Raw genomic sequence first — 18,017 nt, 5'->3', positions numbered from 1 at the left:
AGACTCCCTCAAAACTCCCTCGTTACCGGGGAAAGCATCAGACGCACTCTAATCCAATTATCCCTCCATCTACACGGCTGAGGACTGTTCTGCTGAATGCTAAACATTTAGACAGACACTCAACATCGGAGCGTGTGCACACAAGCACATCCAGTCCCACGGCTCCCCCCCTCAAAACCATCAGGAAATCACACCGCGTTAAATGAAGACTTCAGCACTTGTCACAGTATTTCGTATAAAATGATATTAGACGGAGAGTGTGGCACAAACAGGGGAGATGCAATCAGTCACGAGAGATGACGGCTCGTGACGCTGGTGTCCCACTCGAAGCCGAGTTCACTGCCGGAGTCTTGACAGCTGTGAGAAAAGATCCCTGCAAACAAAGAGCTGTTCCTCTGCTCCTTAATGACACGGATTGTATGTCCCGGTGTTGTGTTCACATTCTCTCTAAGAGGGTTTTCTACATTGTGTTCTTACCTTTGCAGGTTCGCTTGTCGGGCTGCAGCTTCATGAGGTGAGGGCAGGCACAGGAAAAGGTCTGGTTGAAGTTGATGAGACAGAGGTGGGAGCATGGGCCTTTGCCGTCACTGGTGGCACATGGGTTGGGAGCTAAAAGAGAGAAAGAAAAGACATATTAAAGAAAAAGTAAGATGTGTAAACCTGCAGAGCAGGTGTCTCAATTTAGGGGCTGCATCTTCCAGAAGCTGCATCTGAGGACTGGACCCTAAACCCCTTGAGGAACCCCAGCAGTATAACATGGCTGTTGCACTTTGAAGGCTTCTTTAACAGCGGCTAATGCGTCCTTTCATTCCAGAGAGACGAAGGCTCCAAGAGGTGGATCCTTCCCGGGCCCAACCAATCCCAGGATTCATTGCACTTTGATGACGAACAGTTTTTTAAAGAGGTAATAGCGTCGGCCAACCACGCTTGAGTGTCGCGCTTCAACTCAACCGAACAGCTAATGGTGCACATGATTAAAAACCGAGAAACATTAAAACGTTCTCGTCCTGTCCAACTGAAGCTAGTGAAGCTGATCACTGAAATGCTCTGATATCAGTTCAGCTTTACGCTCTACGTGATCCAACCAGACCTCCTCCGTGGGCCGGGCAGCTGGCGCCCTCTGAATGAGGCGGCCCCCCGAACTTGGACACAACTGTGGCATGTGAAAGACACAGAGAGAGGGAAGGTGTTTCCTTGTTTTTTTCCTTATTTTGCACACTGCATTGGATATGATCTTTTCAAAAATGTAGAAAAAAGCATGAAAGTAACATATACATGTCGTCCCAAGCTAAGCTAATAGTTTTAATGTGAGATGCAATTTCCAGAGTATCACAGTCAAAAGGGATTTTCTCATTTTCCAGAGTGTAATGGACCCACAGTGAAAGCGAGGGTGCAAAACCTGTCGACGCCGCTTGTTGCTTCGTCACTGTCATGGACACTGGCTGCAGCTGTCAATCAAGCATTCTGTGAGATCCCTCTTCCCTGCCTCCAATTACAGGACCCAGTGCCTCACACACCCCCCGGGACCCCCACAGGCCATCGGCTGCTAACCATCAAGGTGACAGCTTACTGTGACAGAACACTGCAAAAACAGTTCCAACAAGACCGCCTGCCATTTTGTCAATCATTGTAAAATCACATGATATTTAAGTCACAGGGGGGAGGGGTTTTATTCCCGGCCCAGCTGGGGGGGAAATACCAAACAGTGAGGTGACTTTTTGATCAGCGAGGCAGCGGGAGGTGTCCAGATTGTTCCCGGTGCGAGGAGACAACGCGCCTCACAGCTCGGGAAAGGTCAGCTGTCTACGGGGTACAGGAGCTGAGAGACAACATGGTCGGCAATGAACTGCGAGCTTGTCACCACTCGCCTCTGAGTTAGAGTCCGAATTAGCCGGCTGTGCTGACAGGCCGGGGGAGTCAATCTTCTTTAGAGAGCATTTGATTCTGCCGTGCCACATACCTTGGGGTTGCCTGGACGGGTGATAGACCTGCAGGTCAAAGGGCTGCGTGTTGGTGCGCTGGACGACAGTGACGTTGTGTCCCGTCCATTTGTTGGCTTTGGCCAAAGTGTTGGTCCTCCAGTCCGTCCAGTAGACCTCGCCGCCGTACATGGTCACGGCGAACGGGTGGGACAGATACTCGTGACCTCGCAGCACCTCGATCAGCCCAGAACCGTCGTACTTGGCGGAGTAGATGGCGTCCGACCTGGATGAGAGTGAAAGGCAGAGGTGTTTCGCTTTACATAACAGTATGTGCATGTTGTCCATGTTACTAGATGTGTCAGTACTGCGTGTTGGTGGTTTTACATAAGCATACCACCTCTGCATGTTTGTCAAAACAATTACATAATAACAAGAAATGGGGGAAAAACAAGGAGGGAGTGATGCAATCGGTGAGTGGGCGGCTGCAGCGCGATGAGAGCGCTCTGCATATTCAGAGAGAAGAAGCAAGTGCTACCTGGCATCGATCCAGACAATGCGTCTCTCCATGTAGTCCACAGTGAGTCCGTTGGGCCAGCCGCCGCTGCCGGTTTCCTTGTGGATGGTGCGTCTGCCTTCACCGCTCATAGAGGCGGCCTCAATCCTGGGCAGACTGGCATCCCAGTCAGTCCAGAACAGAATGCTGCAGACAGATGGTTAAAATCATCAATTTGAGGGATTATTACAGTAAAGAACCTTTTATATATACATACTGTCACTTTGAAATGAGCACAGTACTCTTACCCATCACGGGGGTCTAGGGCAATAGCTCTGGGATGCTCCACCTCCCCAGCCAGCAGGGTAGTTCTCATGGTCCCGTCCAGTTTGGCCACCTCAATCTGATCCAGATTGCTCTCCACCCAGTAGATGTTTCCTGCGATCCAGTCCACGGCCAGGCCCTCGGGAGTAGCCAGTCCGTACTGGATCACCACCTCAAAGCTGGTCAGAGCTGAACCCAACACATAACAGAGAGGAAATGGGATTTAGTTGCATTTCATGGGAGAAAAAAAAGCAGCTGTAATTCTCGTCATTTGGTTTAATAGCTTGGCTCATGTAACACTCCCCAGGTTGAGCAGATCTCAAGCCAGCACATATGGTTCAGGGTAAAAAAAAGAAAAAGAAAATGACTACAACACTGAACTGTTTAGAATTCTTTTCTCCTATGGAATCCGTCAGTGAGCGACATGCACTGCTGCACTGCGTCTGTCAGTGCGACTTCCACCGAACCCACTGCCCCACTTCTAAGCCCTCTCGCTCTTTATTATTTCCCAGAAACCACAAAGTGCAAAACCAAAATGTGTGATCATCTCTGGCTCAAGGAGATCGGACAAGTTTTTCACAAGTCCTTCCAGTAGTAATTAGAGGGAGAGGGATGGGTCTACTTCAGTTCTCTTAAAGGAATGCTGGAGTTGGACCGGCTTCCTGTGAGGATTTGTGGGTTCGGGACATCTTTATTAAGCAGTTGGCACAAACCGGTGAATGCCAATAACTTTGGAGATGCTGGATTTACTTCGATAACAAGCAGCAGGAGCTGATGCATGAGTTATTCACAATGTCTCTGCTCAGAAGCCCTGTTTTAATGGTGAAGTTGGAGAGCTGGGAACGGGAACTACGGCGTGTTGTGCCTCCTACGCTGCACCAGTGTTCTGGCTGCAGTCACGCACAGCGAGTGCTGAGATAAATGGGAAGAGACAAAGCCTTCCGTGTGCCCCCTAAGTGCTGTGCTGGGAACACAACCTTGATTGGCAAAGAGACCTGGGGTTTTTGGAGCAGGAAAGGGCCGACAATGACTTGGGAGATTTATTCAGGGTCACGAACCGCCGCTGCTGACCACAGACTCTTTCTGGCTCGGAGAAATTACAGAGTGTACTCGCTCAGTGGAAGTTCATTTCTCAGAATTGCACTGTTAAAAGCGCAAACATGATTTGCTATCTCATAAAGAACAATCCCTTCCACTGTTTGTTATTTCGCTCACAAAAGGAAGACACTGAAAAATGATCTTGTAACAATGTAAATTGCACCGTTCTGAGTGGCTGTTCATCCCACTTTCCCCATTGATCTTTCACCGAAACCTGAAATTACAGAGAGCTGCGGCCGGGCTGCATGCCTCACCTCCGTTGTCTGACAGTTTCCCACGGTAGATTTTGTCCTCCACCACATCGGTCCAGTACAGGGTGCTCTGGTTCAGGTGGAAGTCCAGTGCGATGGTGTTCCTCAGGCCTGGTACCAGCACACTGAACTCCCCCTTGTTGAGCTCAATTCTTCTGATCTCGTGGCGGTTGGAGAAGATGATGAAGGGCTTGAACGGATCTGAAGGCAGAGAATTAAAACTCAGAAAAGGGAAAGCGCCGCAACAAAGTGAATCTCATCTCAGAGTCCAGATCAAAAAACACATTCACCCTTTTTGGTGTCGGATTAAAATCCAATCAAAAGAATTGAACATCTAGAGAAAAATACATTCATAAACCATGATCTAACTAAATTATGAAGGACAAACAAATGACATTTATAAATAAATTATGTTTAAGGTAAAAGGTCCTATTTCTGCACAGAAACAGCATTTTCCATTCCAAACTAAATACGTATATATATATATATAGCTGAATCAGTATCGAAGAGCACAATCTGAAAGCTCTGGTGAGTTCCTCACCAGAGCTTTTGCAGCTCTCCATGTCAGCCTCCAGTTCCCAGCCCTCGTAGCAGGAACACTTGACGCTGGATTTCTCCTGCTCGCACTTCTGGCTGCACTTGAGGTGTTTGGCGCAGAAGCTCTGAATCTGGCAAGTCTTGTTGTCGGCTCCCAGCTCCATACCCAGGGGACAGGAGCACATGAAGCCCTCCCCGGGAATGATGCTGCAGTTGTGGCTGCAACCACCGTTGTCCAACGAACACAAATCTGCAGGCAGGAAAACAGATGACAGAGCTGGAGAGCGTCCAAGACAGAAGGTCTGTGAGCGGTGTGTGTGTGTAGTGTTTGTGTTGCTTTGAATATCACAGGACAAAATAATATTGTTGTGCTGGATGTACAGAAATGTTTGTAAAGATTGTTGTACCACAAAGCTTCTCGTCAGATCCGTCCGGACAATCGTCGGTGCCGTCACACAGCTTCTCGGCGGGCAGGCAGATGGAATCGTTGGTCGCACACATGTGGTGAGACAGCTTGCACACCAACGCCTCGCAGTTGTCCTCGTCCGAGTTGTCCTCACAGTCGCTGTCGCCGTCACACACCCAGGCCTTGCTGATGCAGCGAGCTGACAGCACCAGGAAATGTCAACTTTCAGTTTTTGTTGTTTTCCATATTTTAATCTTAATATATTCATAGAAATCGGTTTTAATAGGCTTCAGGGCTCTGTTACATCAGAGTGAAGCGAAAGTTTGGAACTAAAATATATATATATAATATAAAAATGACCACAATCAGCAGATTCGCTCAGGAAGGAAAAGTGAACCTCAATTTTTTAACTGACGTGAAAATCTGAGCCGTTAAACCATCATAAACCATCATGACAGGGCTGACATTTGAGTCCAGAATGGAGGAAGCTTGTAACATAAAATTTTATAAGTACTCCTGTTCGCCAAATGAGACGCAAGGGTAATAACTTTCCTCTTTGTATCCAGTTTGCCACAAAGAGCAGCCACTGCATGACGCACATTAGATAAATTTCCCACTGACGCTTTGTGGTGACTGACCATTAACTCCTTCAGTAATCTGTCACAATTAGAGGAGGATATATACCTTTTAGAAATAAGAAAGCTTCAACACTCTTATCTAACCTCTGGTGCGTCACACAGTTTAAATCATCCTTACCAGAGTCCCTGCAGCTGAACTTGACCGCCGGGTCACACATGTGGGTGACCCCCTCACAGTTGTTCTCGTCACTGAGGTCCATGCAGTCTGTGTCGCCGTCACAGCGCCAACGCATGGGAATGCACAGGCTGTCCAGCCGACACTGGAACTCGTCTACATGGCAGCCGCCCGGAGGACGAGTCGCTGCAGAGAAAAACAAAAACAAAGACAATGAGTAAAAGTTAGGAAACCAAAAAAAATAAAAACAGAGTGTGCAGTTAAGCCAATTTCTAAGAAGTAACAAAATACCATCATAAATCCACAACTGAAAAAGAACCAGCGTGGAGTCGCAGCCAGCAGACACCACTGACACTCAGACCACACACACATACACTCTGCCAAAACTGAGAAGAGGAAGAATAGGCCATTCCAGACATTAATTAATGTGTAGGTTTGCTGGAAAGCTGAGTTAACAACCTGACGCCGAGCCAAGTTAAACAACAATGACACACACAGCTCACGGACTGATGTCAGAGGCAGATTCAAGGCCCCACTGAGGAGGTGGCACAATGACATCCCCTCATGGCAAAGGTCAGCGCTTGGCACGGCTACAGCAGGAAATGGACCGGCGACCTTTCAGCAGAGAACACAATATACAGGAGGGGAAGGTGATAGTATTGCTTTTTTTATTTCAGCTAATGACTTCCAGGTGGCAGGCTGAGAGAGCTCACAAACGCACACACACACGCACACACACACACACAGCCAGACACACAAACACAAAGCACAGCTTGCTTATTAAACCAACAGGTCAGGCTGTGCCCAGTATTTGCATGCTGAGGCTTGACAGCAGTTGGCTGCGGTTCAGCATGGATCAACCAGGACATACAGCACGGACAGCGTACAGGAGCGTTTGCTTTCAGACCAACAGCTGAGGAAAGAGCAGGACACCGAGATCCGGCAGTGTCAGAGTCACCGTCACAAAGAGCGGTTAACCACCAGTCAACGTTCCGCTCTGGACATGTAAATTCATGTCGTTTGCAGCAGAGTCAAAACACGTGTGCTTTGAAAGAGTTTAATTGTTATCTAACCACAAAGCATAATCACATCCTGAACAGTGCAACAGAGAGGATTCTCTGTAAATGATAAGTGGAAGCCCGGAGCAGGCCGGGGCATGCAGAGCAGAGGAAATGGGATCATTATGATAACCTCTATTCAACTGCAACATGTACAGGAAACAATGTGAGAGAGAGTGCATGATGTGGTGAGAGCTTGAAGAGACTTAGGACGAAAACAAGTTTCATTTGCAACACCGAGTTTGAGGAGAGAAGGTAATAAGCAGCTTCTAGCAGTTTGGTGAGCACAGTATTGTCGCCTACCCTGGTTGGTACAGTTGGCGTGAGTCTCGTCACTGTTGTCTCCACAGACATTGTCTGTGCACACGCAGTCACGCGAGATTTCAAATTTTTCTTAACTTTATGAGAATAAAGATTAAAAAATATATTATGATTGTGTTTTAATAAAATTACCAATTTCTTCCTGTAGTATTATTACTTTAGTCTTGTAATATTACGAGAAATAAGTGGTAATTTCTGCAAAAAACAAAGTTGTAATATTACGACTTTATTATTGTAAAATTCCCACTTTGTCCCACGACCATCTTCTAAGTAAATTGTGACTTTATTCTCGAAATCTCACACCTTTACTTTCCTTCAACACGGCCCTAAAACTCTGTTGTAATAATCAGCTGTAAACCCACTTAGATCTATTCAAAGGCCGGGGCATGCAGAGCAGAGGAAATGGGATCCTTATGATAACCTCTCTTCAACTGCAACATGTACAGGAAACAATGTGAGAGACAGTGCATGATGTGGTGAGAGCTTGAAGAGACTAAGGACGAAAACAAGTTTCATTTGCAACACCGAGATAGAGGAGACAAGGCAATAAACAGCTTCTAGCAGTTTGGTGAGCACAGTATTGTCGCCTACCCTGGTTGGTACAGTTGGCGTGAGTCTCGTCGCTGTAGTCTCCACAGTCGTTGTCGCCGTCGCAGGTCCAGTATTCTGGGATGCAGCGACCACTGTTGCATTTGAACTGGACGCTGGAGCAGGAGTGGCTGCAGCCGGCTTCGTCGCTGTTGTCTCCACAGTCGTTGTCTGTGCACACGCAGTCACACGAGATTTCATTATCAGCTGCTGGGTTGTTTCTAAAGTACAGCTGGAAGAAAAGCAAAAGTGGCCGATGCTCACCGTTGTCACAGCGCCAGTTGATGTTGATGCAGCGGCCGTTGGCGCAGGTGAACTGGGTCAGAGGGAAGCAGGTTGGGTATGCTGGGAAGAGGAGGGAGAAAAAAAATTATAAGCAAGTTTGTCATCTGTAAAAATAATGCAAAACCAACAGTATGACGGTGCAGTAAAGACTCACCACAGGAGTCGGGTTCGTCGGAGCGATCTCCACAGTCGTCGTCCAGGTCACATGTCCAGGAGATGGGGATGCAGCGCCCGCTGGCACAGGGGTACTGGTTGGGTGGGCACGTACGAGCTGGCAGGGGAACATTGCATAAAGAAGTCAAGTTCTCTTTCCTTTTGTAATATCCCTGACTCAACATTTCAGCTTGCATTAAGTGATGACTGTTAAAGAAGACATCTTTAAAGACCTAATGGATCAGGGTTTAGCTTAATTTCCCATAATCTATTGCTACAAAAAGTGATTAAAAATAATGGAAGCTCCCTTTATCTTAATTGAGTTAAAGACAAGGTGGAATCTGCTTCAATTTACGTGGGACACTGACACGCTCTTGTGAAAAGAAACAAATTATGTTGGCCAAGAGCCACCACTGCGTTTCAGCCCAGTGTCACTGAAACAGAAGATTAATACATCCGTCCGTTTCTGAATCCCTGCTGGCATCAACCGCACTTATTGTCCGATTCCAATCTCTATGCTGCAGATGCAACTTAGAGGCTTCATCATCTCAGTAAGAAACAAAAATTCACCACTGAATACTGATATATTTGTTAGTTCTGCAGTCACAACCCCACGTGATTCTCTTTGTTTCATTGCAGATCATGATTCCATACCCATCATACAGGATGTTCATTTGCAGCATTTTAAAAGATGAGAGAATAACTCACATGATCTCTGAGTAACAGGAGACATTATGTAACTTTATACGCACCAGAACAGGTGGTGTTGGACTCATCTTCATCGTTGCCGCAGTCATTGTCTCCGTCACAGAGCCATCGCAGGGGGATGCAGCGGTTGTTCTGGCATTTGAATCGGTCAGCTGGGCACGTGTGCTGGTCTGGGAGGGAGAAAACAAAACGGAAAATGTCAGATAAATAAACCCCATAACTCTTCAAGTATGTCACTTTAAGAATACGAGTCCCTGATTCTCACAATCGCCTGATGAGGAGAAAGCTGGCCAGTAAAATGACAGCCCCATTACACAGCCTGGAAACAGACAATCCTGGAAACTATAGTTTGCGCCCCGTCGGCTCACATTAGCTAAAACCTTTCAACTGAATTTATGTTTGTCCGTGTGTTGCTGCGTAACCAATGACGACAGTGACGTGGCGCTCTTACGGCACAGCTCGGGGGCCTCGTCGCTGTTGTCCAGACAGTCGTTGTCGCCGTCACACTTCCAGCGCTCCTGGATGCAGCGGTTGTTCTTGCAGGCGAACTCCCCGGGCTGGCACTGAGGGGGGGGCACGTAGGAGGGGTTGGCTGTAAGATGAGATCAGGGGTTAGAAGCAGAAACAGATGGGCCGCTGAGACAAGAGCAAATCTGTATTGTGCTCAGGTCAGCGTTTGTCTCTCTTTTAAAGTTGCAACAAAATATCGGTGGAGGTTGTTCAAAAAAATAAAGATTTAGAGGAGAGGAGCACACAGAACGTTGTGAAGGTACAAGCGAGACTCCTCTACCCGCCTCGACGACTGCTGAGTAATGGATTTTCCATGACCTTCCACGGTGAGCCTTAAAACCTCTCGACTAGTAAAGCAGCTAAGTACCTTTGCAGGTGACGTTATTGACGTCCAGGATTTGATCGTCAGCACAGCCGCAGGACCGGCCGTCAGGGACAGCGAGGCACAGGCTGCTGCAGCCGCCATTGTTCACCCGACATGCGTTGGAGCCTTCGCACAAAGACAAACCAAGGACACCCACTGAATACAGCAACCACAATACACAATGTCATTATTTCATTATAAGCCAGAATGGGGGGGAAGATATTACCTTGCTGCTGGTGTGCATCGTACACTCTGATCTCGAAGATGGGCGGCCTCTCATTGCGCAGCAGGGTGACCATCTTCGTGGCCTGGTCCAGTTTATAGATGCTGCCTCCTCGATACTCATTCCAGAAGAGGAATTGTTTGTAATGACACAGGCCGAAGGCGTGGTTCAGCTCCTGCCCCTCGTACACCACCTGAGGCAACAGAGAATTCAGAAATTTGAATCATTTTCCAAATAATGATATTAAATGTAGCAACTCAAATCCGCAATCAGTCTCAGCGCCATGCCAAAGAAATAATGAGATTTTGAGGAAATTAATGAGAAATTCTGAGTATTGTAATTTTGCAATAATAAAGTTGAATATTTATGACATTAAAGCTAAATATTACAACAATTAAGCCATAATATTTTGAGAACAATGTTGTAATCTTACAAGAATAGAGTCATTAAATTACCAAAAAATTGTCTTAACTTTACGAGAATAAAGATTAAAAAAAAATTGAGAAGATAGAAAATAAGCAGCAGAGTTCCACTACTTCAAAATCCAAAATCTTTACCCAATTTCATTGTGAAACCTCTTGAATCACATGCAAATGTAGCCTACAATATACAGTCATCCACTAGTTTTTCCCTAACTTTATTGTTGTAAAATTGCTTATTGTTCTCATATTACAACTTCCTTTTTGTAATATTATGATTGTGTTTTCATAAAATTACCAATTTCTTCCTGTAGTATTATCACTTTAGTCTTGTAATATTATGAAAAATAAGTGGTAATTTCTGCAAAAAACGAAGTTGTAATATTACGACTTTATTATTGTAAAATTCCCACTTTGTTTGTCATCGACCATCTTCTTAGTATAATGTGACTTTATTCTCGAAATCTCACACCTTTACTTTTCTTCAACACGGCCCTGATACTCTGTTGTACTAATCAGCTCTAAACACACTTCGATCTATTCAAATTCCCAGAGCATCACCAACCTTTCGCTCGGTGGTGTTGAGGTAAACCAGCTCAATGCGGTCGTAGTAAGCATCTACCCAGTACAGAATGCCATTGGGAATGTCCAGACTCAAGCCGTTGGGCCACAGCACCGTTTTGCTGGTCAGGAACACTTGGTGATGGGACCCGTCCATCCAAGCCTTCTTGATCTTGCCTCTGTTGCTCTCCGTGGGGTCCTCCTCCCAGTCCGTCCAGTACATCCAACTGGGAGATAAGACGACATCACATTCAGAAGGCACGTGTGATAAGACATTTCTGTGAGAGCTCAGGACATCAAAATGAAGTTCTTAAGTTTCTATCTGCTCTTTGATGGAGCATCCTACAGAAAGACAAACACAGAAGGTCTTTCCACCAAATAAAATATTTTGAAGACTCACCAGCTCCCACACACAGATGTAACCGACGAGTTCAACAAAAACCTATAGAGCAGGCCGCCCACGCGGCTGCAAATAACTGAACCCAGACCTTCCCGCTAGTGAATGATGCGGCAGCCAGGAATTATAACTGGAGAAACAACTTTTCTCAATAACGAAGAATCCATTAAAAATAACAATGCCCTCCCTCTGCAGTGTCTCACCCGTGCTGGGGGTCTACCACAATGGCGCGAGGATGACTCATCTTTCCCTCAATGAGAGTCTTGCGGGTCTGTGAAGCTTTTTCCAGCCTGGCGACACTGATAGTCTTCTTAGGCCCGTCGTCTGTCCAGTAGAGATTACCTCCCATCCAGTCCACCGCTATCCCCTCCACTGTGTGGATACCTGAGATAAGTAGAAGAAGCCAGTGTGAAAGAGGAACTGTTAGCTGGCCAATTCAGGATGAAGGCGCAGAGAATAAAGTGGAAAAGATACGGAATAACCTGATTGAATACTTATCCTCTACAAAGTCTTTGTAGCAGCTTGGATTTGGTTAGAAAGAAGACATATTCTGGAATCCTGTGCAAAGCTCTCACCTTCTTTCAGTATGGTGTCTCTCTCCGTGCCGTCTATCTTCTGTCGTCCAATGATGTAGCTGGTGGCGTCGGCGAAGTAGATGTATTCACTGGCGGCGTGGAAGTCCAGAGCTCGGGGGTTCATCAGGTTCTCAATGGGGATCATGTACTCATCAGGCACCTTCGCATTCATGTCCATGCCCCTGATGATTCCAGGACGACCCTTACCGTAGACCAGGAACAACTCGTGGTCTGGTTCTGGGGGAGGGGAGAAGGAAGAGGAAAACATTCTCAGTGATGCAGTTATCCCTACGAGCAAATTTGTAACCACGGATATTTACGCTTTTTCAGTTTTTACCATTAAAATAAGAACACAAATTAAAATGACAAAAAATCGATCTGTGAATTACTTTTGATCTCCGTCTTGTTGTGATGACACTCATCTCCATTTGAAGTTGATCTTATGACAGCCCTGGTACAAGTTCCTCACAGTAAAAATGTGGAATATGGCCAAAATGGCCACTAAATGCAAAATAGCAGGCTTCCCGTGGCGTTTTTCCAATTGCACCTAAGACTTTTTTGTTTGTCTGGTCATGTATACCTGTGTATTGATTTTTGTGAAGATCGGTCAATGTGAACACATTCCGGGGGTCTCGGGGGCACCGTTGAGCCATTTTGCGACGCCCATTGAAAATTCCTTCAGAATACGTACATTTTCACCACTTTCTAACTTTCTGCAAATTTTGGTAAGAATTTGAGCATGGTAAAGCCCTCAAAAGCCAATTAATTTGCCTGAATAATAATAATAATAATATTAATAATCCTTACAATTTCAATAAGGCCTCACCTGACCTTCGATGTCAGTGCTCGGGCCCTAATAATGAATCTGATTTAAGCATATTGTGTCTCCCTTAATTTTCTTGATTCGTTCTTCCATCATCGCTGCTTAAGCTAATAGTGAAGGTTTCATCTTTGCAAAATCAAAACACCTCCTCGGGCTCGATACTCACTCTTGCAGGACTTTCCATCGCTGCCGAGGCTGAATCCGGAGCGGCAGCGGCAGGTGCGGGTCTTGTGGCTGTTGCTCAGCAGACAGATGTCTGAGCAACCTCCAGCCTTTCCAAACTGATCCAGGGTACATGCATGGCTGCGCACTAAGGGAGGAGAACCGGGCACAAAAAGCAACGGTCATGCAATGGTAAGATTTGTCAGTGGGTGTGGATCAGAGGTGTCTGGCCGGCTAGTTCAGATCTGAGCTGTGCCCTCTTGAGCGCGCACCTTGTGGCTGGCGCCTCTGGTGGTAGACGTGCAGCGCGGCGCCCCGGTCGACCCGCGTCACCACCTGGAAGTCGGAGCTGTTGAAGCGGTTCACTCGGATCACGCTGGTCTTGGGGTTGAGGTTGCCTTCATCCGAGTTTGTCGCGTACAGATAGTTCTCAAACACAGTCAGGCCGTACAGGTGCTCAATCTGAAAAGGCAATGAGACCATTAAGCACATTGTCTTGAGTTTGCCTTTGAAAACGCTGACGTTTCCAGTAGAGCAGCTCATGGTGCATGACTAATAGCTCGAGTGATTTCGTTTGTGGACAAGTTTTATCATAAACGCTGCCTGGCAAAATTCTGCTAATGAAACGTTCTTATCAAACTATTTATCAGCATCAAACAGAGAGAGACCAAGCAGAGAAGCAGAGAGAGGGTTTCTACCGTCAGAAAGATCCAAACCTCTCACACACACACACCACAGCCCTGATTTCATTAAGATCATTACTCCACTATAAGTTTGAGCCAAGCTTCCCGAGGAGGAGACTAATATATTTAGAGAGGCACTGGCCAGGAAAATCACACAGTCCTTAAGTAATATCAATCAAGGCAATAGAAAGGACTCGTGCCCAGGAGAGACGGACTCTTTGTCCAGATTCACAGGAGACAAGTGGAAAACAGCACTGCATCTGAAGATGATGAGACCAAATCAATGATTGTACAGATTTGGAAAAACAGATGTTTTGTGTTGTCGAAGGGAAGATTATTGCCGTTTGGTGATTTGCAACCTTTCAAATGAAATCTCAACAATTGGACGTCTACAGTTTTTGGTGGAAATGTGTGGAAAGTTTTTTTTTTCTTCCTATCTTTATTCAAGAGCGTGGTCTTTCAGTTTGAGGGAAAACTATAGGGTGACAAAGGAAGGAAGAAATGTATACATGTATAAATTATAAACTTCTGGTTAGGATAGGTGCAACAACAGTTGTCTGTATGGAATTAAGTGTAAGCATTTGCAGTTTATGTGCAAACATGAGCTGTCCAACATCAGACTGGGGTATTTGGGGTGTTCAGTGTGTAATGAATATGATAAAAAGGATATGGAATATTAAGAAATGTAGGGGGTGAGGTGTAAGTGGGTGTTGTGCCAGAGGCCAATTTAGTAGCACGTAAAGGGCACTTACTTATAGCATTTTGTAGTTTTGCTTTATTTTTGAAGAAATTGTACTTTCTTGATTCTTGTTGTTCTTGGTTTGTACCCTCGGGGTTGAATCCACTTATTGTAAGTTGCTTTGGATAAAAGAGTCAGCTAAATGAAATGTAATGTAATGTAATGTGTTGGCCTGATCGAGTGTTTGGTTTGCCTGCAGGAAGAAGCTCTTTCCATTCTCTCTGTTTTGGCCACAATGGAGCGGAAGCGCTTCCCTGACCGCATCAGGGAGAACAGTCCAAGACCTGAAGCTGGAGCGTAGTAATCTAAGCACAAGCAGGGCACATTCGAGTAAGAGCATTACAAATCTGAACGTGAAATCAATAAGTCCCGCTCTCAAACTGAAAGAGCATGCTCTTGAATAACGATAGAAAGAAGAAAAGAAAAAAAAACATGGAGTAGCTGACTCATAGGTGCGGGACCACCGATCCAATGCCTCAGAGCTCACCAGCAGGCCCTGGATGATGGTGTGTCGGTTTTTGCCCTCGTAGTCGACCACTTCGATGTAGTCCAGGTACGCGTCGGCCCAGTACACCAGCCGGTTGACCAGGTCCAGGGTGATGCCGTGCGGGAACACGATCTTGCTATCCACCAGCTTGGTGCGATTCTGTCCGTCCATGTCACAGCGCTCCACCCGCGGCGTCGACCCGTAGTCTGTGAAGAACACTTTCCTGTAGCAGAGGAAAGGGGGGGGAAGGATGGAGAGGTTAAGATGAAGGCAAGGAGACGGGAAAAAAAATGTCACTAACAAGAGAGAATTTTATACTAAAAGACTGCCATTCATTCATTCATGTATAAATTCATCTAGACATTACACAATTAACTAAAAATAAACTTGTTATAATAGAGAAGTGATACTCTCAAAAAGAAGGAACCACAGCTAATACCAGCTTTTCAGTATCAGGAACCTGAAACATCCGAAGTGTTTATGTGGCACACCAGTATCTGTCCTTCTTTCCATCTGGAAGAAGTGCTTTCATTTCTGACCGCCTGCTTTGTCAGCACGTCGCCTGATCATAAGACGGCTTTTTTCCTCTCAAGCGTTTCTAAAACAGCACTGGGGGTAGCGTTAGGTCAAGAGGGACCGGGGGGGGGGGGGGGGGGGGGGGGGGGGAGTACAGACCCCATGGCCGGGTCCAGAGCGATGCCTTTAGGGTTGTACAGCTCTTGGTCCAGCAGGGTCACACATGTCTGGCCGTTCTTGTTGCAGACAAACACGCGGTCGTCCACGTCGTCCACGAAGTAGAAGTTCCCGGTCAGCCAGTCGATCGCCATTTGCTCGACATCTGAGAGATGCAGAGGAGAGAGGAGGAGAGCAAAGAATCGAGGCATTAGAAAAACAGAGTCTATACAGTCAAACAAGTCTTGGTCATTTACCCAGATGAAATGGCATATTTTTACGATACTATGACCTTCTGCCCACTCTCTCTTGAAACACAAAATAATAGCGGTGAATTAATGAGCCACTTGGTGCATGGGGGAGGGACAGAAACAAAGAAGATGACAGATAGAAAGTGAGAGGTGAAGGCCTGTCAGTGGACCTGAGCAGCAGGACTCCATGTGCAGGGAGAGTCAACACTTTGTCTTTCCCTTGGTTTGTGGATACAGAGCTAGGTCAGTTAAAGGTAGTGTTCATTAGGTCAAAGGAGCTGTGAAGCACTGACTGGTCGAACACAGCCCAGCAGTCCCCAGCAGATACAACCCTAAGTACAACTTAATTCACAAAAATAAGGAAGCACATGATGCCACTAATATTAAACTATGGATTTCTTGGAAAGTCCACAAACCTTTGAAACTTAAATAAGTGATATATATTATACTTTTAAATGTAGGATATATAACTTGGGTCATGATTCGTCTCTCGGAAAGAGAAAATCAGACAAGTGAATGGTTAAAAGAATAAATAACACTTGATAGAGTGTTGGGCAAGATCTGTGCAAGTAAAAGTGGTGCATTGGTTAAATTTAAAATCAAGAACAATTTTCTTCCACAGATTTATTTATTATTTGGTGTTTTGGTGGTTGTGTTGGAGATCACCAACACATTGTTCCAAAATCATTTAACCCGTCAGTGAACTCTTGTGCAATGCATATCCTGTCTCTCCACGTTTTCATTCCGGTCTTTTAAACACAGAAACATGAGTCATGACTTTAAGAAGTCAAACCAAGTATCACTCAAAAAAGTGATGTAAAAGAATTGTCGCAATGCCTCTCACAAAAAGGAACTTGAAATAAAGTAACCCCGGCTGCTTACTAAGCCAAACTGGAAAGAGGAAGCGTTCCGGATGGACACAGTCATTTCAGATATATGAGCAGCATTAAGAGTTGGGAAGTGCTAAGTTAGCAGTGGAAACATTTCCCACTCTCTGAGAACCTGTGGATGCTGAGGTCCCAGACCACAGGGAGACCGAGCTCGAAGGGGGGCTTGGAGATACATACAGCCTTGTGTTTTAACAGCTGCCGCCGTGCCTCCTTTTCAAAGCAGTGCACTGTATGCACACATGCATATCACACAAGCGCACTACTCACACACGCACTATCAAAGTAACCACAGGTGTTTCTCCGGTTATTCCGAGGGACAACTTTGATGTTGAGGTACACAAGTGGGGTATCGCACTTCTGCCGTCAGCCGGTCTCAAGGCTTTGACTATTCATTAGAAATAAAAAATAGAAATTCAGAACCTGAGCTTCTGACAATGACAGCCATGTTGCACGGAGACAGAACTGAAGCAAGTTGCACAACAGAACAAACATCTGGGCCCAATGTAGAAACCCTCCAACCCACCTACCGAACGCACACACAGCTTCAAAAGGCCTCTGCCCCACATGGGACTTGTATTATGCTCGGTGTTTCAAAAATAAGCAGTAGATTGGAAGAGAAACCATGGAGGACGGGAACGTGGCAAGAAAAACAAAAGAAACTCTGAGAGCGAAAATAAATTCATATCAAAACATTCCATGTTCTGGCTCACCTCCGATGTGGAAATAATTTATAGAGAGTCGTTTAACATCCTAAAAAACAATGGGTTATAGTCGTGAATACATGAGCTAGTAAAAACATGAAAAGGGAAGGAGTGAAAACCAGTCCAAGATGTTTCATTTACATCGGTACCAAGTTGTGATTAAGGGGGGGAAATTTGTCATGCAGCTCTGAGGGATAGTGATACTCCCATTGGTATCAGCCCTTAACCCATACGCCTCTAAAGAAATCCAGCTGGAAGCCTGGCTGCACGAGGCATTGATTAGATAGATAGATAGATAGAGAGAGAGAGAGAGAGAGAGAGAGAGAGAGAGAGAGAGAGAGAGAGAGAGAGAGAGAGAGAGAGAGAGAGAGAGAGAGAGAGAGAGAGAGAGAGAGAGAGAGAGAGAGAGAGAGAGAGAGAGAGAGAGAGAGAGAGAGAGAGAGAGAGAGAGAGAGAGAGAGAGAGAGAGAGAGAGAGAGAGAGAGAGAGAGAGAGAGAGAGAGAGAGAGAGAGAGCGGAGAGACGCTTGTGCAACTGGTGGAGGCCGTTATCCAGAGAGTCAGCCAGTCTGAGGACGTCGTCACTCACTCGGCTCCTGGTAAGTGGACAGTTTGCTGGGAAACGGAATGAACCCCCCCACCCCTCTCTCTCTCTCTTCACGCA

General features: G+C 46.0%; 1 protein-coding gene across 1 annotated transcript in view; it reads right to left on the bottom strand.

Moving 5' to 3' along the window:
* The window catches only part of lrp1ab (low density lipoprotein receptor-related protein 1Ab), a 92,429-nt gene that overhangs the window by 32,670 nt on the left and 41,742 nt on the right, over window positions 1–18,017 (bottom strand). The window contains exons 7-28 of the mRNA XM_061075506.1: window positions 15,516–15,678; window positions 14,841–15,063; window positions 13,204–13,393; window positions 12,936–13,079; window positions 11,947–12,183; window positions 11,575–11,755; window positions 10,979–11,201; window positions 9,998–10,187; window positions 9,775–9,897; window positions 9,349–9,489; window positions 8,942–9,067; window positions 8,191–8,307; window positions 8,016–8,096; window positions 7,755–7,922; window positions 5,788–5,970; window positions 5,033–5,230; window positions 4,630–4,875; window positions 4,092–4,289; window positions 2,724–2,928; window positions 2,458–2,622; window positions 1,961–2,205; window positions 478–609 (exon numbers count right to left, since the gene is read on the bottom strand). Of these exons, the coding sequence (XP_060931489.1) occupies window positions 478–609; window positions 1,961–2,205; window positions 2,458–2,622; window positions 2,724–2,928; window positions 4,092–4,289; window positions 4,630–4,875; window positions 5,033–5,230; window positions 5,788–5,970; window positions 7,755–7,922; window positions 8,016–8,096; window positions 8,191–8,307; window positions 8,942–9,067; window positions 9,349–9,489; window positions 9,775–9,897; window positions 9,998–10,187; window positions 10,979–11,201; window positions 11,575–11,755; window positions 11,947–12,183; window positions 12,936–13,079; window positions 13,204–13,393; window positions 14,841–15,063; window positions 15,516–15,678 (3,879 nt within the window). The remainder of the gene's footprint in view (window positions 1–477; window positions 610–1,960; window positions 2,206–2,457; window positions 2,623–2,723; window positions 2,929–4,091; window positions 4,290–4,629; window positions 4,876–5,032; window positions 5,231–5,787; window positions 5,971–7,754; window positions 7,923–8,015; window positions 8,097–8,190; window positions 8,308–8,941; window positions 9,068–9,348; window positions 9,490–9,774; window positions 9,898–9,997; window positions 10,188–10,978; window positions 11,202–11,574; window positions 11,756–11,946; window positions 12,184–12,935; window positions 13,080–13,203; window positions 13,394–14,840; window positions 15,064–15,515; window positions 15,679–18,017) is intronic.

Source organism: Limanda limanda, chromosome 7 (assembly GCF_963576545.1).
Source record: "Limanda limanda chromosome 7, fLimLim1.1, whole genome shotgun sequence".
Classification (NCBI taxonomy): domain Eukaryota; kingdom Metazoa; phylum Chordata; class Actinopteri; order Pleuronectiformes; family Pleuronectidae; genus Limanda; species Limanda limanda.
This window is presented reverse-complemented; position numbering and strand designations above follow the sequence as displayed.